This window comes from Limulus polyphemus, unplaced genomic scaffold, assembly GCF_000517525.1.
Source record: "Limulus polyphemus unplaced genomic scaffold, Limulus_polyphemus-2.1.2 Scaffold1828, whole genome shotgun sequence".
Lineage (NCBI taxonomy): Eukaryota > Metazoa > Arthropoda > Merostomata > Xiphosura > Limulidae > Limulus > Limulus polyphemus.
Window position 1 is genome coordinate 121,200 of NW_013667438.1, and position 24,427 is coordinate 145,626.

Genomic DNA, 24,427 nt, shown 5'->3' on the forward strand with positions numbered 1-24,427 from the left:
ACTGCTAAATTAGGGACGGCTAGCGCAGATAGCCTTCGTGTAGCTTTGTGCGAAATTCAAAAACAAACAAACTTTATATTTTGGTTACTTGTAAAGCTTAGATATTGATGAAACAACTATGTTTTGTGTAGTTGGCTAATGTTTTAATAGTAGAAAGTAGAAAATGATATTCAACTACAATGTACATATACTTGCTTTTAAAAGCAAAAAATATTAAAAAGAAACATTATTGAAATAAAATAAAGTTATAAATGAAGAACTTAATCAAAAAGTTGTCTATAGAAAATTGAGATCTTCTGTATGGACCTTAGTAAGTTGTTGCAATTCTGGAAAATAATGAATAAGTAACAATTAATTTATATCTAGTTTCATTGCATGAAATAGATCTTTGTGTTACTTTAATTTCACTAAAAATATTTTCTAATGGTGTAACCATTGCTAGTTTTTCATTGCTCATGAAATAGTGAAAAACGTTGTTATAATGATTGTTTACACCACAAATTTTGATGAAAGAAATTAATATTTATATAATATAGTAATAAAATTACCTTAGATTCTGTCTGTATGTGTGTCATTTCAACCTTCAGTATTTATGATAACAGTTGCACCCAGTTTATAAAACCTCTTTGATAACATAATAGCTTATGTAAACCTAATCTATAGGAAAACATCTAGGGTAATACATATCAGAACAATTATTATGAAAGAACAATCAAATAAATTTACAAAATCTTGTAAAATTCATCTTATAAGGATTTAATGATTTTAATTTCTGTCTCATATATTTGCTTCCCAGTGGCTCGGCTATAAGCTTGAAGGCATATAACACTAAAAATAAAGGTTTGGTGCCTTGGCTCTCTCTTTGGCTCTGAATTAAGTATATGGGCTTATACTGCTAAAAATTGGGTTTTGATACCTGCAGTGGGCAGAGCACAGATAACCCTATGCATAGCTTTGTTCTCAACAACAAACAAATGCATTTTGGGGGTTCTAGAGGTAATACAAATGCAATGTGCAAGCTGTATGATGGAAAAAAAAGTATTTTAATTCTTCATATGGACATCACTTGCACGCTTACTTGCTGAGTCAAACTGACTTGTCAACTCACAGAAATATAATGTGTTCAGATACCTTTGTAACACATCTGACTTTCACATTTATTAAGAGCTTGCTACTTTTTGTGTTGAATTATATTTAACATTCTTTCTCTAATAAAGGGCCAGTCAAATGATTAAAATAATGGACTGACCCCTGAACACTCATTTAAGGAAAAATGAGAAAATGCCACATTAGTATATTCTAACCCCATCACAAATAATAGCTTCATGAACATTAAATTTTTATCTTCCAAACTGTATACCAGTGAGGTCAGCAGTAAGTTTATTGACATACAATGCTAAAAGGCAGAATTTGATTTCCATTGGTAGACAGAGCATAGATAGCCCATTGTGTAGCTTTGTTCTATAACAAGCAAACAAACAATCATCCAAAACTCAAATCCACCCCCCACCCCCCAAAAGGAATAATGTATCTTCTTTTATAGAACTTATGCATAGAAGTCATATATGAAGGTGGCAATTGATACTAAAACTTTATTTTGAAAAATCAAACTTTATTGTAATGAAATCAAATTCTAAGCTTGTGTTATGTATTGCACTGTGGTTTTTAGAAATGGGTATTTTTCCTTTATTTATGCTTACATTGTGCTATTTTTAATTTAAAAAGTGTTTACGAATATCTGCAGTATGTGCAATAATCAATATGAATAAATAACTGTAAATCCTTTAGTTACATGGACACTGTTTATATTTTACAAGAAGCAAGAACACTTAACCTAGGACAAAACTTATTAACTCTGGTTTAAGAACAGAGTCCTAATAATCAGTTCTGACTTTAAGAATCAAGAAGCTAACTTTACATGCAATTTTAGCTAAAATGAAAGCTAGCTAACATAACACTAATGATGTTTAAATAAAAATATTTGGATTTTTGAACAAAGTTTAAATTAACTGTTTGCACAATGCAGAAGATGATTTCTCAAATCTGGGGATTAGAGAAGATTCAGGGTTTTAGCTCTGAAGAAACTCAACTGTTCTTACTGAAAGCTAGATTGAAAATATAAAGAATTACATTAAACTTATGTAGATTGGCATTGTAGACTTCACTTTTCATTATTTATGCTGATCTCCCTGGCCAGTTAAAGTTAGGAACAATACTGTATCCACAGACTAATTGTATACTTCACCAATAGTATCAGTCATTCATTTAAAGCTCAATACCTAGAATGTGTTTATAAACAAATTCTAACTCAAAGAGTATCAGAATTCCTTTAAGCCTAATATGCAGTTAATAATTTTCATTTTGTGCTACTTTCTTGCATTTACTGCCCATATAGTTAATTTTAAATAAAAATAATAATATTAAATGTATTAAAACAGTAAAACTGATAGTAGTAGTGACCTAGCTGCCAATTTTTCATAAACATTAAAATTCCATTTATTTAAACTTTAAACATGTATCTCATTCAGCTGTTTCTACATTACATAGGAATACTATTTTAATAAATTTCTATTGTCAACAATTAAGCCAAAATTATACGCATTCAGTTTGATATATTACACATGCATGGCTTTAAAGTTTTAAGAGTTTGAGGTTTAGTGTAAGATTAATATTTCAACAACATACCATTAGATTATCAAAAAAAGTGTGCTGTTCTCTTATAAATAAACTGGCAAAAAAGAAGAAAGATTTTGATGCTTTTGTTATAGAGATTTCTATACATTAAAGTATTTTTTATAGATTCATCTGTTAAATGATAGTACTCGTGGAGCAACTATAGAAGCTGTTGTGAGTCGTATGAAGACTGTTCAATCTTCTATTTGTCGTCAGTTAGAAAACTCCATAACATCAGCTGCTGGGTTGCGATTTTTGGCAGTATCTGCAACAGTTCCAAATGCAGAAGATGTAAGTATGCATATATTAGATTACTTTATAGTAGGTCATATTTAGGTTTTTAGTAAAAAATTCCAGTGTTTGCGTGTTTTTTTATTATTATTGTTTTTTGTTAACTAGTAAAAGGCTCCCGTATGCTTATAATAAACATTATTTCAGGAAAATCTTACAATATTTTATTAAATTTCTATTCAAATGAATTTGTTTGAATTTCTCCTTCCATTATAAAATAGAAACAATTATCTGGTTAAAATGGTAGAAATCCAGTCATTTGACTATAGGTTCAACCCCATTTTTGCCACTGGAAAAGCATCTCCTTTATTAACTTTGTGTTAAACTGATAATAACAGTATACATTATGTTAAATTTTTGTATTGAATTATTTGATGACCTTCCAAAATGTTGTCTAAAGGGAATATCTAAAAACTTCAGTGGTTAAAATTTCTTTATAAAATTTTCACTATTATATGACCCTTTACCTTATTATTTGATTTCAGTTAGTTTGTTTTTATTTTGCCCTTATGATGATTAGGTGGTAGAATGGCTTGGATCATCTGATGTTCCTGGTGTGAGCTACAAGTATGTTTATGATACTCTTCTTTTCTTACTCAGAACAAAAATAATAATTAAATATACTCTGTAATATGTAAAGAAAAGAGTTTGGTGGTTATATACTTAATAATTATCCAAACAAAATAATCACAGAACACATAAAAACCTAAATAATATTAAATGAGTCAAAATACTTAATATAATATCAGATTATAGTTTTTATGAATTCTGAAATTTTGTATTTCTTGTGCTAAAAGCTAGAACTAGTTAGTAGAAAGAACAATTCAGAAACACTCTTATGGAGCCTTAGTTTGTATTGCCATGATGACAAGTTGTTTATGTGAAACGTATAAACATTACAGTAGCTAGCCCATTTTATCTGCCATAGAGTTTGGCTATATAAGCAGTAATTACATCAATTTGTGTCATGTAAACTAATTGATTATTCAAAATTAGTTTCCTATTATTTGAACAATTAATGAATCGAAATTCCAATTATATCGACTCTCACAAAAATAATCAACTAATCGAAATTTGTGTTTCAGATTACTATGGTTTACACTTATTTGAACAGTGAATTTATTGAAATTATTATTATGTCAATTTTTGTGAAAATAATCAACTAACTAATTTATGAAATAGTAGTTTCTGATTATCGTTATTTTTTGATAATTCAACTATCCGAATAATTGAAATATTGCTATTATGTTTGTTGTTAAGCTCAAAGCTACATAATATCATATCATATCATTGCTTTGCCCAATTTTTTCTTTGCTTCTAATTTGTTTAGTTGTGGTGATTTGGGATAGTTGTGGGGGTTCCATGTATTATATTCCTGTTGTTCCCTACTTCTTAGCCCGAACCCTAACTCATTTTGGTTACCATTCCTAGACCACTTATTTTCTGCAACATTAAGCTTTGCCCCTCCCCTCTATCCGATTCATATTTCCTCAATTTTAGTGATTCTGCATCCCATTTTGTGATTTTTGTGTTCAAATTGCTCTTGCTTGTTGGGATGGGTGTGGGGTGGACTATTGGCATTGGTTTCACTCTCCAGTATACAATAATCCTGTCTTTACCTGGTAATTTTCACCATACTTCTTTACCTCTCCTCTCTACACTTCAAGTCTGGGGCACTCCACCATAACCCAGAGAATTTTGCAGGTGATTCTCGTTCCTTTCAATTCTCCATTATGGCCTTTCCCTTTTACCATTTCCTGCTCAATCGCCTCTTTGTTACTTGGGGTTGTTGGGTAGGGATATTCTCCTATGCCAAGTTTAACTTCTTTCTTTCCTTTGTTGAGCCCTTCACCTAATCCCTTTCTTTGCCCTAAAGTTTGGAAGTATTCCTGATTTGACTGAATCAAGGGCTGAGGTTGTCTGTCACCATTCCCCACTTTCCAATATTGTTTCTATGTTGTCCCCAACCTTATTCTCCACCATTGTACCTCTTCTTTGTCCCTAGTTCCCCATCTTTGGATTTCTCTTCTACCTGGCATTGAGCTTGTTGTGATGTTTCCACTGTGTCAGGTCCTGTGGGTTGCTAGCTGGCTATAATGGTTTGAGCTCCTGTAATCACAATTTTCTGCCCACACAGGTGTTTTTCTGTTTTTTACTCACATACTTTCTCCACAATCCCCTTTTCCTCTTTCTTTCAGCTTTCATCTTGTTTCCCTTTCCCCTTCTGCTACCATCTTTTGTCCAAGGTCTCTTCAAAGCTATGTTTGTCACCACTTCCAACAATTCTTCACTCCCACTCAATATCTTGTTAATGGGGGAGGGAGTATTTTTTTAACTCATTCTCTGCTGGGATCAGCCTTTTCTCATCTATCTGTGAGCTATGGACCATACTGTCACTAGGATTTGTGCCTATCCTATTCATTCTGCATGTGAGGTTTAGTGCTTGATGACCGTGACTTTATGAGGACTGCTTATCCCTTTAGGTCACACACACATATGCACCTCCTCTGTTGGTCCTTGCATGACCAGAGGAACACCTCATGGGATTCTTTAACCTCAATGGTTCTTCTGTCCTTTTTCCATTCTAGTGTTTGTATGGTTGCTGGACTGATCCAGTATCACCATCCATGTTCCATTACCTCCACCCAAACCAGACTTACGCCTTTTCACCTATGCTTCCTCCTCTTGTTGGGGAACATCCCAGAATGTCAATTTTACATCTGGCACATGGAACAGTCCTCTCTCCATATGCACACTCTCTCAAACTTCTGCTAGACTGTTGGCAATGATACCATTATTACCACTCCTGGTGGATCATTTCATTCTGTTCCATTCTGACAACTCCTTAGTTATTCATAAATTAGCTGCCATGGAAGAATCCAATTTAGAAACTATTGCTTTCACACCTTGGACCTTCCTTCTTGGGCCACTTCTCAATGGGTTGGTTTCTTTGCCTGCTATGTATCAGATTCTATGAACTGGGTTGTGGACCACCTCTCTTGGCTGGACTGAGTTTTGCCTTCAGAAGGTCTTTTCTACCCCAGTTTCCATTGGGGGTGCTCTCTTGGGGACTCCACTCATCGTTGCCTAGCCAACCCTCTCACTTTATGCTTCCTCTCTTCTGATCATCTGTTGTCCATCCCTCAGCCCTGACTGTTGCTTCCTTCTGCATGGTCTGATTTTTTACTTGTAAAGATGCCCACCCACCTTTCCAGCCTCTATCATTGGTCCTAGCCTTGACTATAGACACTCTTTGTCATTTCTTCTGGCTGGCTTAACCTTGGTTTCCTCTTCTATGCCACCTTATAACCTAATCTCTTTACCCCTATCAGCTATACACACTATTGCTTCAACATCTCTCTTCTCTTTTCCATCTCAGGATCTTGTTCTTCCTCCATCATGTTTCAACTAGTCCAATCCTTTGCCTCTTGATCTGGACTTTCCTATATGGTAATCCTTTCCCATTCTGGGTATCATTCTATCTGCTCTTCTATCTGCATGGGGGCATTGCTTTTGATATTAGTCCATCTGTCATCACTTTGCTCTTAATTATTCTACTGTCAGACATCAGGCATCTCCCTTTCATTTACCAGGTTGTTCTACAGGATTCAGCTCTCTAAATATTGCTGGTTATTGGGTGGCCTTGCCTTCAACTTTTTTTACCTTCTAAATACTACAAGGTGTTTCCTCCCCTGTTTCTTCCACCTTTTTCCAGTCCTTCCTTATCCATAGGCACACTCTTCCTGTTCCTATGCCCAATCAGGATCTGTGTCATTCTGCATGCTCTTACCCATGCCCATTCGAGTCATTGGCAACCTGCAACTTCTATTGCCTTCATTTCAGACATATTCCTCTTACTTCTCTTTGTGTTTGCCATCGTTCAGATCTTTATGATGGTAACATATCTTTTACCCTTTCCATCATCCTCATATTCTTATTTTTTCAACAAACCATTCCTTTCTCCCTCTATCTTCAGCTGCTCAGGGAAGAGATTTCTACCCTTCTCCTTGTATTTCACTCTTCTATGATTGTTCAGACCCAGACAGACTTTTATGCCCTGTTCATTGCTACTTAGCTTATACCCCACACTTTCAGGGTTTCTGTCTTCTACTCTACATTCCCTAGAATTCCTCTTCCTCTAGGGACAACTTTCCTTCTACCTTTATTTGTAGTGTCTGCCAAATTCTTTGTTTAGTCTTCTCATTAGGATTGTTGCTCATAGATAGTCTGCATTTTGTCCTATAAGATTTGTCACCTCTCTCATTTTCTTGCTGCTTATTTCTGATGGTTGCTGGATGAAATCACTCAAGTTGGCACGTGAACTACCTCACATATCTTTATTGCCCACTCTCTTTACCTTCTGGCTATTTCATCTCCATTTGCTGTCCTACAGTATACATACCATTTTTATACAGGTGAGTACATTCCCCTTTAGTTTATAGCATTTGGTTACTGGATCCCACCACATGGCTGATGGTGCCTCCCAGAGTAAACTTATTTCCCAAAATTCTGCATTGAGCCAGGATAACAAAAAGTTCTCATACCATCTGCCCTGGCACCATATATACCCATTGTTGAGATGGAATGTTCTGCAAATCCACTTGAGGTATCCTCATGGCATCCTATGATATTGGACTACTGTCCAATCCAGATCATACTTATTCCATGGAATATTATGGAAAAAGCTAGCACCAGTGGGTGCTATGCCTGCTTCCCTGGCTCATGCTTGCTGGCTTTTCAAAATTAACTGGTTTATGCAGTCACCCTTAACACTGTCTCCAGTAAAAGACCATTTCAGCTGAAACAGGACTGATGGGGATCTGGGCATTTTCTCAGGATCTCCCCACTGTTAAATCCTCTCCCTCTTCTTTTTTTTGAGTGGAACAAGGGAGACGTTTAGCACTTAAAAGTTCCTGGCTGCTGGGGTGGTGAACCATGGAGAACTCTCACTGATTGGGACCTAACAACTAGGGCTAAAACAAGGGGTACCAATCAGTGGGAAGCGGGACAGTGGTAACACTGTCAGTGTAGCACAGGTCGCCCCTCATATAATTATACCAATAACATGCCAGAAGCACTTCATACTACACTATGCTTTCCTCCTGCAGTCAGCATTTGTTCAGTAGAGTTGAGGCAAGCAATCATAAAACTGTGCCCTCTTCTTGCAGATTGCAACTGTCCAGTACAGTTGAGGCAAGCACATTCAAAGATATGTGCCCTCCTTCTGCAGGCTGCAACTCTCCAGACAAGTTGAGGTGAGCATGCACAATTATACCATGCCCTCCTCCTGCAATCTTGTTTGTTCAGTATAGTCGAAGTTAGCATATAGTGAATGATACATATTACATTATTAATTACATGAATTTCTGTACCCTCCTCCCACAACTGGTTTCAGTCCAAGAGTTTGACAATGGAGTTGAGGTGAGCGCATACCACTATTACACACTATGGCATATATTCTGTGCACTTCTCCCATGCTACACACATTGGCTTTCCAACCTCTTGTGTGGAAGTACTAGTATGGTCATGTTCCTATTCTACCCATACCCAGGCTCCTTTGCCGCTTCCTTCCATCTACTCTGGATGAAGAGTGTATACCCTGGAAGAGATGCAGTTTCTCACGACTGTGTCCTTATGGAGCCCCTGCCATTGAGTGTCACATGCCATCACTATGGATTTACTTTGAGCATTTTCTGAAGGGAGCTCATTTATGTCAGTTTTACACTAGTCCCTCCACCACATCAGTGTGAGATTCTAGCTTTCATAATTAACATTTTCCTTACCTGATAATGTATTTCCAATAGACAATCTCTTCTGCACACACTTCCTACCCTGCTTCTGACTTCTGGTGCACTTTAGATATACCTGTCTCATCAAGAATGAAAATTCATGAGTTCAAAAGCATAGAGGGAGTTAGTGAGCAGGGCGGTTGTTTCGACCTCTTATTGGTGGAGGGCTTTTGCTGCATAATAAAATCATTATGCAGTAGTGAAATTCATGACAAAACTTGTGAGATTAGGTGGGAGTTGCCTAAAGGCTAGTGGTACGGGGAAGACAGCTTTCTGTGTGAGAGGTGAGTACCTATTGGAAATACATTCTTAGGTAAGGAAAAGGTTAACCTTAGAATTGTAAGACTTGTTGAGATGTAGATTGCAGCTTTTAGATTTCATTGTTTTTAATTTTACATTTCACTTTCAATTTAACATTAAGAAGTTTTTGATTTAAATTTTAGGTTTCTCTTTTGTTCTTCTTTTAACTTATGGAGGAGGGGTTCACACTGTTATGGTAAGAAAGAAACATAAAAGACTTCTTTTCACACCATGGATCTCTATTACGAGTTTGATACACTGATAACAAACATTTGCCCTTGTCTTATTTGTTCATCTTTGACTATGTTTTGTAATAAAGATTGTTGTTTGTAATATTTTGTATCTGGACTTAAGATAAGATCTGGAGATAAGTAAACCCATACTTTGCAACTTAGTATTTGTTGGACCTCCTGTTTAGTGGCCTTTACTTTTGTACTCTGAGAGAAATCCATGTAATGGAAAATATCACAGTGTATGCCACAAAATTATGAATTGTATTATAGTCTAATCTTATAATTTAAATTAGAGTTATATATTTTTTTAACTGTGCTTTAGTTTCTTTGAGATACTTTTTCACTGTTGTCACATTTAATTCTTAAACATTTGTCCAAGTATACTATATAATGTTCTGACTATGTTTAAATTCTCAGTTCTAGTTACTGAAGTTTTAATAGTATCACATGCTCATCATATGTATGTAAAATCATCATAAAAAATTTATATCTATAAATTGTTATGATAATTGCAAGAAAATTCCACTTTAAGTATAATGTGAGCTTACATATCTCATAAAAGCCGAGATACCTAATTGTTAAAAATAAATGTTTCATGCTAAATTTGTATATTTTAGGATGAGTGATGATCTTAGACCTGTGAAGCTTCGGAAAGTTGTTCTTGGATATCCTTTCAAAGAGGGCTGGTCTGAATTTAAGTTTGACATCTCACTAAGCTATAAACTTAATTATGTTCTACACACCTACTCAGAGAGAAAACCTACGCTTGTGGTATGCAAATTATACTTATGAAAATTAGGTGATTACTTTAATCGTACATTAGTGATACTTATGACTTTTTCCCACAGTTTGTTAATACGTCTTTCTTTCTCAACATACAGTCAAGTGTGCCAGTTTAACTATCCTTTAATCTAATATTTTGAAAACCTGATGTTTTAAAAGAGGCATAGAAAATAATCTTTTAAGTTAATAATTTTTCCTTGTTTCATCTTGTATTTTTGCAGTTAAGTGTTTATTTTATTTGACTGACAGTATTGTGTAAATGCCAACTTAACTTTGAACTCTAATAATGTGATCCAATATAAGCAATTAAAAAGAGAGGGGCTGCACATGAGTTCAGATCTCATGAGTGAGTTCCTTTTTTGTTTTTTCTAACAACTTTCCCTAATACACAATATACATTGAATAACACTATCATAAAAGTAAGATAATCTCCTTGATTTGACAATAACCTATGTTTCTTCCTAACTCTTTCCTGCAGTATATAATTCTAGCTATTTTTATCCAATTTACACAAGTACGTTCACTCGGCATTTGGCTATTAGTCATATATCTTACAGTGTAATAATTGTATTTAATATAAAAGTTAATTTATTTTAATAATAGTATATTTTTATGATTGATCAATTCTCAGTATCCCTTTAAAATAATATACATACATATATATATCAATTCACCCCAAGACTCTCCTGAGGCTTGACTTTTATTTTCTGAACAGCTATTAACTATTGTAAACAAGCAAAAGTACCTATCCCCAGTGACAGAAAAAGCTTAAGTTAAGCTGTCAATTTAAATTATTTCACAGACTTTAAAAAGGTTAATTATGTTCCATTCATGGTTTCACTCAGAGCCAAAGCTCTGAGCTACTTATACTACCCACTGTGATATGCAGTACCTTTAAGTATGAGTGTGTTGTAACAGTAACAGTCAATCCCTTAACATGAATAGTAGGTGGTAGGGGGATGGTGACTAGCTGCCTTCCTTTTGGTCAGTAGTATGAAATTAAGGACAATGGCAGATAGCCTTAGTAACTTTGCCATAAATACAAATACAAAACTGCATATTTTTAAAGGGATGTATTTAATTTCATAGAGTTTTAGATGTTTCAGTTTTTAAAGAAAAGGTGTTTTGTCCTTTGATTGTTAAACTCCATCTGAATGAATTGTTTTTATTAGATTTGTTTTTCCATGCTGAGTCATTTTTTAATTCAGTGATTATTATGCAAATTTTCTTACTGTCATTTTTTTTGTACAGGAAATTATTTAACTGTGAATATCCAATAAGAGAATTAGCTAGCTATTACAATAACACATGAAGTAACTTGTTGACATGGTTCAATAAATGTACCTTACCAAAGAAGAAGCTTGTATTTTTATAATACTAATCATGTTTAACGTGCTTTATTATTTTTTCTCTATGCTAAATTTTTCTTTATTTAATTGATAGTGTTAAGTGTTTTGAGTTACAGTTTAATGATATCCATCATGATCCAAAAATGTTCAGTGCGAAAAAAAAATTGTTTTTTTTAATACAAACTGGTCATATGTACTCAAGAAACTGTAGAAAACATTGTCTAACAGTACATCAGGAAAATTGCTATTTTGGAAGATGCAGATTTATACCATGTTTTTACGAAGCTATGGTTCAGATAGAACAGTACTAGATGTGGCAACATGGACAGTAACAGAGATGATGCATCAAAATCATTTTAATATAACATACTCAACTGCCATTATATTTTTATATGTATGTATGTATAAACTTTAGGAGAAAACTAACAAACTTCTAAGAACATGCTATGATTAGAAATGCATTGTATTATTTCTTTACATTGAAATATTTAATTTCATAATTTAATTATTTTGCTATTTCTTAAGTTTGGTTACCTAGCTTTTTTAATGGTTATTTCACATTGTTTATCCTAGAACAAGACAATCCTAACATCAAATTAGTTATTCTATAAGAAGCTTAAAGTTATTATCTAACTCTAGATTATTTTTTAAGTTTTGTTCCACAAGAAAAGGAGTCATGCAAACTGCAAACATCCTCAGCAAGGAAACAAAGTTTGTATATAACTCAGATCATAAGCAACTGTTAGTAAAAACAGCCAACATGCTTAGAGATGGTAAACTTAGAGGTGAGATTTTTATATATTTCTTTTTAGTTTTATGTAGCGTATATATATATATATAATAATTTTTTATTATGTAATGAAACTTCTTTTTAGAGTTTTAGGCACTAAATGGTTGTAAATGGTGCATGTAAGTAATGCAAAATATTGTATATTATTTAGTTCTTTAATGTTTCAATGCTTGTAGTTACCAATGCTGCTTTTTAGTTACATATAGGTGATGTTATGACTTACATTCAGCTCCCTTCTTCTAGAAGGGTATTATAAAGTTATTAATGTTGTTAACAAGAGACATTTCTTTGGTATCCAAATTTTCTTGTTGCCAAGTGTTCTGTGTAGTTAGATGTATATTATTTTTTCTGTTTTTTCTTCTCTTTTGAATATCATTTTGCCATATAAGAACCTTTGATATTCTTATATAATCATAATTAATACTCCCATGGTTTTTCTGTATAAACATTATCTAAAAGATGAATTACTTTTTCCTGGTTATTAGTTTTTTATTTCTAAATCTTACAATGTATTAGCTTTTTAACTAAAACAAACAACATAACAAAAAATAATTGAGCTCATGAGAAGAAGGAGAAAAAAAAAGAGAGAGACAATCATATGAAATGTATTAGCTACCATTTTCTGTTTTATGGCAAGTTGTACATAATGTATAATACAAGTACTACAAAATATAAACTAGCTACTATTAACTAGAACCAGTATACCAGTGTTACTTAGCTCATCTATAACGTTTAAATTAACTAAAATAAGTATATCAGCCCCAGGTCATCTAATGGGTCAATGGTAAGTTTACAGACTTACAGTACTAAATTCCAGGGTTTGGTTTCCTGTGGTGGACAGAGTGCAGAAACCTCAATGTGTGAGTTTGCTTTAAGAAATCAGCATCAGTTATGGCTAATTACTCTCAAACATAAATGATTACAAAAAATCTCATAAAGTATCAAGACATACTGTTACAATCTTGTTGTGCCATATAATATTCAGTATGCTGAAGTTTATAAGGTGCATTACAATGGGCTTTCATTTGCTTTATGGAGATAAATACCTTTAAACACTGAAATCAAAGCCAATAACATATTTCAATAAGAGAAGAATCACTGAATATGAAATAAATGTTTAAAGATTATCCATGTGAAGCTGAAAGATACTGCACATTGTGTAACTCAAATGTTTTTAAGTTGATTTCTGACTTGTGGTTACTCTAATTTTAGAAAAAATTCATAATACACATATGTGTGGCTTTGAGATTTTATAGTATTTAAAAGTACAAAAGGTTATTAATTTAACATTTTTATTTTGTAAGTCCTACTAGGAAATGATTCACTATCATTCCTAAGATTTTGTAACTCATAATTAAACAATATTCATTCTGACTATTAATTAAATCTTAAGGAGCTTGATATTATATTATAACTTCCAACAATTAATCCTCTAAAACCAAAACCAAAAATAACCTTAAATATGAGTAACAGGCAAAGGACAAAAAGCCTTCAAGATCACTTTGCCATAGGTCATCAGTTGAGTACCTTCACTGCTGACAGTGTTTTTAGCCCTCTATACAACATCTTACAGTAGATTAAAAATTTATAATTAATGGTCTAGAAGTGGTGCACACTGAGTTGAGATATAATAACTAAGCTCACATCAAGCTTAATTAGCAAGAACAACATTGGTTATCTTTCAAAGATGATATCATAAGAACATGAATAAAATGTGTCAAAATGTATCATCTTTACATGTGGTGAACAGATGAACTATTCGTTGTTGATTAGAAATGATCAATCTAAGTATTGGAGAGTACAGCAAACATCTATATCAATACCCATTTTTCTGATGAACTGACCAGTACTTCCATATTGCATTATTTAGCCTATAAAAAATTTCCATAACTGACCTTTTAAATACAGAAAAAGCCATTTAAGTTATCTTTTTTTGAATATGCAAATGTATATTTAAATGTCTGTTTTTGAACGATTTTGAATGTTAAAGATAGATTTTCTCATAGAATGCCTCTCATAAGTAATGTGACAAAATAAATGAAAATGTTAATTACAATTAAAATAGTTTTTAGGTTGGAAACGTCTTTTGAAGACAAAAGCTTATTTTAAAAGAACCAACTCTGTTAACTTTAATAGTATATCTGCTATCTCCAGCATGGTTAACACTGGCTGACTAAAACATTTGTAATTGTATTTCAGTGTATTTCATACATGAGAATTAAGATATCTTACTGTAATAAGATTACATATATATTTTTTTCCAATTAAATATAATTCAAATACTAAATCTGTTGTATCAGAAGAAAGTGTCAGATACATACTAGTTGAAAAGTGATTACTTGGAAATTATAGTATTTCAGAGCAATAGTTTAGAAGTATGGTATTATTTTCATTGACATGTGTCTCTATTATTTAATTAAATAACTTTGTAGATGTGGTCATCAATGGAATAGGTTACCACCATGCAGGACTAGATTTTTCAGATAGAAAATACATGGAGGAGCTTTTTGAGAGTGGAAAACTTCCAGTTTTAAGTAAGAAGTTTTAGCACATTAATTTTATTAAGATCTATATAAATTTGCTGAAAGTATGTTTTATTTTTGCTTGAGGTGTCTTAAATATTAAAACTTTTTATCATTAATCAGAAACACATCAAATAGGTATACATTCATTTATCAGTGAAAGTTGTTGTATCAGTTTCACAGAGGATTATTTTCTTTAACTATATGTAGTTTGTGTATTGCCTGGTAAGTGTATGATGATTTTTGTTAAAACTTGTTTTTTTTTTTTATAAATGTTGGTATGTGTCTGGTATAAGTATTGCAGTTGCTACATGGCAAATAAATGATAGACTATGTTTATAAATTTTGATAAATGCTAGTATGTATGTGTATGTATGTATGTAATTGTACAGAATTATTGAATGCTGAGAGATAACTGCTTTGGTAGTTTGAGTTGATAAAAAGTGCCTAACTAGCAATAGTGTGTTTTAGCTCAGTTGGTAGAGCACTTGCCTGGTTCAATCCTGCTTGTAGAAGATGCATAAGTTACATTACTACTTCCCAAACAAGGTCTGTGTTTGGGTCTTTTCTCAGGGTTGTGGGATAACAACTAGTTGGGTGCCAATTTTCTTATAGTAATTCAGTTTTTGTTTTTCCTGCAAACAGGATTGAACTCGGGACCTGTAGCATGCTAGACACACACTACCAAATGAACTAAAGGGTTAATCTACTAGCTATTGCTAGTAAGGGTACTTTTTAACAACTCCTATCAATACATTGCTAAAATTAATTGGCTAGTTTATTATCTTATTTTTGTTGGCAGATTGTTCAGTCTGCTTTTTACACTGGTTTTTGTGTTGTAATAAACCTCAGTTAATAGAACTGTTTTCCTCTGTTATGATTGCATTTTCTGTGCATGTTGTAGTATCCACCAGCACTCTTGCTATGGGAGTAAACTTTCCTGCTCATCTTGTTGTGGTAAAGTCAACTACACAGTATGTGGCTGGCAGCTATGAAGAATATTCTGACACCCAAATCTTGCAGATGATTGGTCGAGCTGGCAGACCTCAGGTTAGGAACGGCTTTATGACTTTTTAACATACATACACATTTTTAGTCTTTTTATGATATTTAAAATAACAGTGCTCAATTTTAATGATCATCAGGTCATCCAAGACAACTAAAAATTTCCTCAGATGACCAACTTAAACCCCCATGTTGTCTGACGGATGACTAGCTCCCTGGAACAGACCCTTACTCAAAACAGTATCGCAGTCTACTGTACACTTCTCCCTGCCCACACCACACACGTAATGTTGACTCTAATCCAGGGGTAGCCAACCTTTTTTGTGCCACGGGCCAGATTTTGATTACCGGAGTCAACCCGGGCTGCATTCAACTTTAAAATACAGTGCTGGTAAAAAAACTGGCCACCCTGAGCTTGGTATTTTTCAATGCTCTGATACAGTTCTCATTTGGCTGTGGTCACAAAGAATCTTATATCAATAGATAGAAAACTTTCTTGGCTTTTATATGATGTACTTTACTTTTGATATTGCACCATTAGGTGTTCTCTAGAGACCAGAAACAAAAAGTTCATCATTTTTTGTCAATCGAGTTATCTCTGGTGAAAAAGACGTTTGGATAATAATTTTTACATCAGTGAATAGAGAATGAAGGGACCTTTCATTTGACACTTTGATCAGCAAAATCAGTCCACATTCGGTCAAGGAATTAGAGTCTAATCCTTGACCAAAATCAGTGGTAAATTCCCTAACTATGAACTCAAACATTTTTGGCCCATTATTTTGTTTAAAAAAGGTTGTACTTTGTACAAGAGAAATCCATTAAAAGGGGCTGAAAAATGTTTGGAAAATTTTGCTTTTGTGATTGGCTAATAATGCTTTTTTAGTCACTAAACTTTCTGTTGTGGACAAGCTGCATGCCTATTCTGCCCTATGTATATCAATTTTCTGTGGAGTTCAACTGAACATGAATGGCAATTTGTGGTAACACAGTACAGTGTACACAGCTCAGTTAGTTATATTACAACATATTGTTGCATGATGTTTGTATGCATATATATGAGTGTGCAGGAATTCGCAACAAAAACAAACTCTGATAATACAAATACTTAGTGAGATTAATTTCTAGTTTAGATGCTTACAACAATAAAACTAACATAGCTGTGTCAACTTCTTACCAATAAAACTTCGGTAGGAACATTAAATGATCAAATTTACAAAATCAAAATCAGAATTTTCATCATTAATCCTCACAGTTGAAACTGTGATTATGCATGTATAGGCCTAAGGCTAACATTAGACAGACACGATCAATCAATTCTAGGAAATACGAAAGACCTAGCTACCATGAGAAAGGCGGGAAATTCCACGAATTAAACAGAGCATAATAATGATAACTGCAAACAAATGTTTATGAAAGTTTTAATCAGTATGAAACAGAATAACAATAAATAAAATAAGGCTAGCTTTGCCTCTCTCCAGGTCAATACAAACTAAGAGTGTAAATGACAATACATATCAGCAGTGTGTGTGTGTACATGTGCAGCACTCAGGCCTTGTGTACGCATTACGGTATATATATATGTGTGAGAGTTCCAAAGCAAGTCTAGTCTTAATACAGGCTTTACTTTACTGTACTTGGCAGGTAGGCCAAGCTGGTTAAAATGAAAACATTGAATGTGATTGGCCAAGATTGCTGTTCTATTTAAAAGTTTTACTGGTCATTGACTGTTTGTTTCCTTAAGATACTATGTAATGTTAGCATGGTTTAGATGTATTTTTTCAAATTTAATGAAACTTCTTGGGAAGTAAAGTGTCAAAAAATTAGTTAAACAAAGATGCAAAATTGCCAACTAAACATTAACTGTACTTTTTTGAAATAAGTAAGATATAAAAACATTAAAATTATTGTAATTGGGTCCTTTTAGGTCTTTGTACATCAATATTATTGTAATTGGATTTATTTTAGGGTCTATGTATTTTTTTTGGGGGGGAGGGACAATTAGTACAGCTTTCTAGACAACTTCTGATACAGGTCAGGTTGTCCAAATTACAGCCCTGAAATTTCTTTAAAATTGAGCCCTGAATATTATTAAAATAAATTATCTGATCTGAATTATTTATAAATACAACCAACTATTCCTTTATTTTCTGGTCATATTCTTTACACCCATGTACAATTCAGTTATTAATTTTTTAATATATAACTGTAGAGTTCTTGAGATTTTTATAGCCTCAAAAGTATGTTAGCAAACATATAAAAAAATGTGATATGGGTGAAGTATATGTTTTTCAATATAATATAGGATCTTTTGAATTCTTCTGATTATTTACAAATGAGACTTGTTTGCTACTTTCAGTTTGATGAATATGCCACAGCTGTGATTATGACTAAACAGTCACAGAAGGTAAGAGAATTATCTGGGATAAGTGAGATGTGTTGTATTTTATTTCTGCTTGCCAGTGCCATAATATTGTTGCATAACACATTGATATATTATATACATATATTAATTTACTGTTTGTTCATCTTTTGTACTTTAGACAGAAAATTGCTTAATATTAAACCGAAAAATAAGTTATCTTACAACAATATAAATATTTTTAACTGATCAATGTAATCATATTTTACTCTGAGTTTTAACTCCTACATTCATGTTACTAGTATTTCAATTCTGAATAAAAGAAGTAGCATCATATAGTTATTCATTTACATATTTATTCTAATTCCTAAAAAGTGAATTAACATACTAAAATTATTAGCTTAATGCATTTTCATTTGAAATAGTGCCCCTCAGTGAATCGATGGAAAGCTTGAGAACTTGTAATGTTAAAAGTCAGGGTTTCGTCCCCATGGTGGGCACAGCACAGATAATCCATTATGCAGTTTTGTGCTAAACAACAAACATAATATACAATTTAAAGTGTTTAGTAGGTTGTATATAGTTTTTATTAAAATTAAAGGCCAAAGAATGTTTTATTTCACTGCACTGAATTTAAAAAACTTATAGATAGCACTATTCACTGATTAAGAAGTATTTATTGAGTTACCTGCCCTAACCCTAGATAAGCTTGATGTTTTCTGTTTTTTGGAGGGTCTATTTGCTTTTAGCCTTTATGATTTTGTCTATCTCATTAATATTTTTGGCCCATTCTATTACACATAGAAAGAAGTTTAATGCTGTCACCTATTGTTGCTTTAAGGTCAGGCTTGCTTCTCTCCTGTTGGTTTATTTTATTTACTTGTCTTGGACAACCTTTTGGTTCCTGATTGTCTTTTGTATCCAGTGAGAATAGAAAGTTGTAAACTGTTTATATGAAATACATTTGTTCCTACAGCTCTTGGTAATTCACCATTTATCTGATCTATTTGTTACAAAATAGATTAAATTGGATGGAAGTCTTTAACAAGTGTTGTTTTTAAGGAGATAAACAACTGTAAAACAGTTGTGCTGTAATTTTATTTGTGGCTGAATTTCTTGGTAAGACCCTTTTTTTTTAAGTCTCTTCTGTTGAGGATTTTTCTCTCTACACACACTATTGGTTGCTCAGTATATTCGTCACCAATTTGAATAAGGTGAGTTAATTTCCATTTCCTGGACAACCTTTACTTTAGCCTTCTACATATTTTCTTAGGATAAAATTAGTCTCCTGAAGAAAAAAACACCTTGTATCACTATTCATTCATTTGAAATCCAGATGTTTGCATATGTCTTTATTTTATGCCTAACCTTGGAAGTAGGGTCAGGAATTATTGCCCACTTTTACTTACAAATAACCAATATTTTGTGAATCCTTTATCACACCTTGGGGTGGGCTTTAGCATACTTTTACTCTGACATGTATCTTGAGAATCTCCACTTTAAGATCTAGTTTCATCTTCTATAATGTAATAACAGATTTAATATAAATATTGAAAGTGCAATCTTTTTAGATTGCTTTTTGTTGTCGTGAGACATACAAAATGTTGTGTTTGAGATCAGATGTTTTCTCAACATTAAGTATTAGATAGCAGTGTTGTCCCTTAACTTGCATGTCTTCACTTTGGAGGTCAATTTTCAACAACCATTCTTCTCTCCAGTTCCACAGAACATCCAGGTGCTTTCTATAACCCCATCTCTACTTTAGTGAGAGAAGTTTAACTGAGAGTTAGAGTAGAGGAAAAGTATCTTATTTGAAATTAAATATTTAGCATTTAAATGTATTTCAATAAAATACTTATCTATGCTATAATATTGTCACCTTCCTTCTTACACTATTGGATTTTGAAAGAAAAATATTACCAAATGAAATTTGATGGTTCTTGATAGAAGTAGAACTATATTTGATGGTGATTGGTTTAGAGATTGAAGTAGAACTATGTTTGATGGTGATTGGTTTAGAGATTCTACTAGTAAATGTTGTTATACATATAATCAAGACCTGAATGAGATAACAAAAATCTGTAATTAATAGTTTTATTTTAAGTTTACTTACTGATTAAGTATTTTATTATAAATGACACCAGAAATATTGAACATCCCAAAAGACAAGAACAACTTAATGAGTAATTTTTTTACCAACACAAAAGCAGGTACATTAACAAACTTCTGAGATCAATTTAGGGAAAAAATTTCAGAAATATTAAACAAAAAAAAGAAGCCTATAAAACAAAATTTGACATCAGCAGAAAGAAAAGGCCTAAAACTTCACAGGAACAATGAAGACTATCATTCAAAGAGCTGATAAAGGAAACTTAAGCATGATTTTTACTAATGAAACTTTATGATTACTTGGTAAATACTTTAACTGGATTTTGGATCCTTATGTTTCCAAAATAAGCACCCACCCAATTAAAAACATTTCATACCTTCTACAACACTTACATAGACAGTAACATCATTATGTCTAGCTTTGATGTTGTAAACCTATTCCCTCAAAACCCTTGTCATGAGGTAAAACTTACTACAGAAATTATTTCACAAGACCTCAAAAAGAGAACACCTAATTGACTCTTACTATTACAACTAGCCACAGACTTGGTATGGGAGATCCATTATCAGGTACTTTGGCCACTCTTTTCTTACATCACATAGTGCTACAGTCACTTCCATATATATAATCCTGTATTTTGGCTTAGATATGTAGATGATGTTTCTTGTAGCTTTACTTGTCAAGATTTACAAACAAAATTCCTTCAACACATAAACAACTTACATAAAGACATACAATTCACAGTGGAAAATAAAAACAACTACACAATAAGTCTTCACCACTAAATTTAATATAAAATCACATACACCAGAACTTACATAAACTGGTTTTCTAAATCATGTAATACACCAGAAGCTAGGCACTGTAAAAAGCCTCCTAAATTTGGAATATACTATATGCACCACAGAAAACATTGATAAAGAAGTTGTGCACTTAACTCAATGCTTTGCTAACATAAAACAGTTCCCTACTAAAGTAGTTACAGAAACTATCAATGAATTTAAAAAACACAGGCAAGAGACACTTAACAAACACACAAGCTCAAAAAATACTCCACAAAACAAAGGACTCTCTAGTCTTTCACTGCTAAATTAAGTATGGTTAGCGCACATAGCCCTCTTGTAGCTTTGCATGAAATTCAGATCAAACAAAACAAAGGTAATCTAATCATAGAAAATATTAGCATACCTTTACCAGAAATTTCAAAAAGACTAGCACATAAAATTAATCTTAACATAACACCTAGATTTATTTTCATCCCTAGAATGAAAATTAAACATATGTTAAGAAAATTATATAATGAACCCATCTCTCCAGGAAATATTTACGAAATAAAATATAACAATTGCTCAGCCTTTTATGTAGGTAAAAAAGGATGTAGCATGGATATCAGATAAAAGAACACTAAAAAAAACCCCTTCCCAAGTTCATGAGTATATGAACAAAGACACAGTTTATCTGAACAGAATGTCACAGTACTAAAACATGAACCTGACATTAACAAAAGAAAATCAGTGAAGCCTTATTAATAAAATCAAACAATCCCCCAATTAACAAATACCTAGGCACATCTCTATGTGTCTTTGACTGTTATTTCCTCAGACATTTCTAATCTTATGCAAACATTTTGCACAACATATTCTGTATTTTTATATTTATTCACTTTTTGTTTGTTTTTCTGTTTAGCTATAAATAAATAATCTGTCAATTCATGCAGATTGATATGAACATGTATAAGCAATCACTAAATTCTAAAATTTCAGTACATTGTTAGATTTTTGAATGTTGATTTAAATACTAAAACCATTTTTACCATTAAAACTTGTGTGCTTGAGAATGATTGCACCAGTGATTGAAATGTTGTACCTGTTCTAAAAACAAATATTTCTTACTGTAAAAGCTGAAATTTGTAATAAAAAAAATTTAAATTTCTTAAACTAAAACCTGGAAAAGAACAATAAGCCTACTTATTGGCATGATCAAGAGAACTAGTTAGAAGCATTACATTTTTATGCTTAAATGTTGAATTTGAACTTTGTTCTAGCTGTAAAATTATTTTGTAAGACTGTAGTTTATAAAAAAATATTATTTTTTTATCCAAATGATAATCGTTGTCAGTCTGTTTTGTAGTTCCAGTCAAAACCTAAGATTATACAACCAACTGAAATCTTTCTAGCAAGCTTATAATGCAAAATAATAGTATTAGGTTAAGAAAAAATGATTTTATTCAAACTTTTGGTGGTTTAAGAATGTTTAATTTTTTTTCATACATAGTTTTAAATAAATGAGTTTGTTTTTTATCACTAGCACTAATTCTAAAACTTTGTATATTTATAAAGCCCAAATATCAGACCTTCTTGAATGGAATGCAAGTTGTTGAAAGCAGGTTAGTGTGAAATGTTGTGAACAAAATGTTTTTAATTACATTTTTCTTCATGATTATAATGATAAGCCTTTGATTCTCTTTTTTGTTATTATTTTAAGAAACTTTCTTATCATTTATTTATTCTAATGCTAACAGTATAATTAAGCTAATGTTTTTATTTTCAAAGCTGAATTGTTTTGGGCTGATTTGTGTTAGTACCCTTTTCAGTTAGATTTCCAGTAGTGTTCTTGAAATCCCATTGATATCTGAATTTAATAGGGATAGCTACATGGTGATAAAAATGTTGTAAAACTATATTAAACCTTAATATAATATTAATTATTAGATTATTTATCTTGACTAGCTAACACGTTTTTCATTTCAACATTTTATAATTCGTTTTTTGTGATGATTTTGTAGAAGGTATTTTACAATACTTTATTTGAATTTTGTAGCCTCCATAAGCACGTAGTGGAACACTTAAATGCAGAGATTGTGTTGCGTACTATCACTGATGTGTCCATAGCTGTGGAATGGCTCAAATCAACATTCTTGTACATCAGAGTGTTAAAAAATCCAAAGCATTATGGGAAGTACAAAATGATGTTTCTAACATTAAAGAATACTCATATGAATAGAAAATAATATTCAGTTATTAATCATCAGAAAATTTTGATAAGGATGTTATTAAACAGACTGACTTCAATTAATCATAGTTTGACTTTTATCAACAAAAAATTATATCCTTCTTTACATGGATTTGTTAATTGTCTGTGCTGTCTAATTATTGTAGGAATTAATACTGGCTTGTCTAAAGAAGAAATAGAAAAGAAGCTACAAGGTATGGATTAAAATGTAATGTCTTTGTTATAAAATTTTGACATAAAATATAATTTACTAGGCCAATAAATTTGATCTGATAATGTTATACACAAGTCACTTTGTTAAAGAAATATTTAGAATGAAATGTTTTTTATATTATCTGAGTATAATTAATTTTGATGAAGAAAATATCCTTTAGTTTGAAATCTAAAGAGAATTAATACAAATATATTTATAGAGGAAAGCTAAACATGAATGTGATAGGTTGGAAGAGATTCAGTTCGTGCTTGTTGTACAGAATCTACCAGTTTCACACCTTACACTTAATAAAATTTGACAGTTTGCCCTTTTGCTTAACATCTCAGGAAGAAAGGAATTAAACATTAATCTTTAAAAGTTAGTTGTGTGACATCCTTGTGTTAATTTTGTACTATTCATGTATATATGTTTATGAGAACTGAAAAAAGAGGTTGGATAGGTGATTAACAAAGATACAATAGATCAGGATGTACTTCAGTTTCTTCAAATCAGATATCAGATGTCAACACCTTTTTTTAAAGTTTGTATCATATATATATCTGTATTATCAACTGGCCAGTTTCTTTGGGTATCTTAATATTGTTGAAGCACTCTTGAGTTTTGGAACAAAAACTGCATAAAAAGGTTAAAAGAAATTTTTTGTATAACTTTTCCATATGTCTGTTTCAAAGGTGTAGAAAAGGATGATTGTGAATAAAAAGTTACAAATACAGACGTAATATGCATATTTGTGGGTGGAAATCTTTGGAAATATAATTACGTTGTTATACAAGAATTACTATATGTAGTTTAGAATACCAACAATTAAGATTACAACAGAATATTATATTCATACACATGAAAAGTCCAAATGTTTGACATCTTTTTTTTACCATATTTTTTGGAATATAAGATGCACCGGTGTATAAGACGCACTCTTATTTTGAAGACAAAGTTTTGGTGGAAAAAAAGCTACAGTCGCATTTTTATTGAACAAAAATTTAATTTGATACTT

The 24,427-nt window shown here is 32.2% G+C and overlaps 1 protein-coding gene across 10 annotated transcripts in view; it reads left to right on the forward strand.

Moving 5' to 3' along the window:
* LOC106465077 (probable ATP-dependent DNA helicase HFM1) overlaps window positions 1–24,427 on the forward strand; it is a 123,448-nt gene that overhangs the window by 55,024 nt on the left and 43,997 nt on the right. For all 10 annotated transcript variants that reach the window (XR_002611891.1, XM_022392889.1, XM_022392893.1 and 7 more), the window contains 10 exons: window positions 2,800–2,964; window positions 3,485–3,531; window positions 9,904–10,057; window positions 12,071–12,203; window positions 14,641–14,742; window positions 15,635–15,780; window positions 18,095–18,142; window positions 22,547–22,593; window positions 23,028–23,161; window positions 23,366–23,413. Coding sequence is in view for 9 of the 10 variants with exons in the window: in XM_022392889.1 (XP_022248597.1) it covers window positions 2,800–2,964; window positions 3,485–3,531; window positions 9,904–10,057; window positions 12,071–12,203; window positions 14,641–14,742; window positions 15,635–15,780; window positions 18,095–18,142; window positions 22,547–22,593; window positions 23,028–23,161; window positions 23,366–23,413 (1,024 nt within the window). In the remaining variant the exon portion in view is untranslated. The remainder of the gene's footprint in view (window positions 1–2,799; window positions 2,965–3,484; window positions 3,532–9,903; window positions 10,058–12,070; window positions 12,204–14,640; window positions 14,743–15,634; window positions 15,781–18,094; window positions 18,143–22,546; window positions 22,594–23,027; window positions 23,162–23,365; window positions 23,414–24,427) is intronic.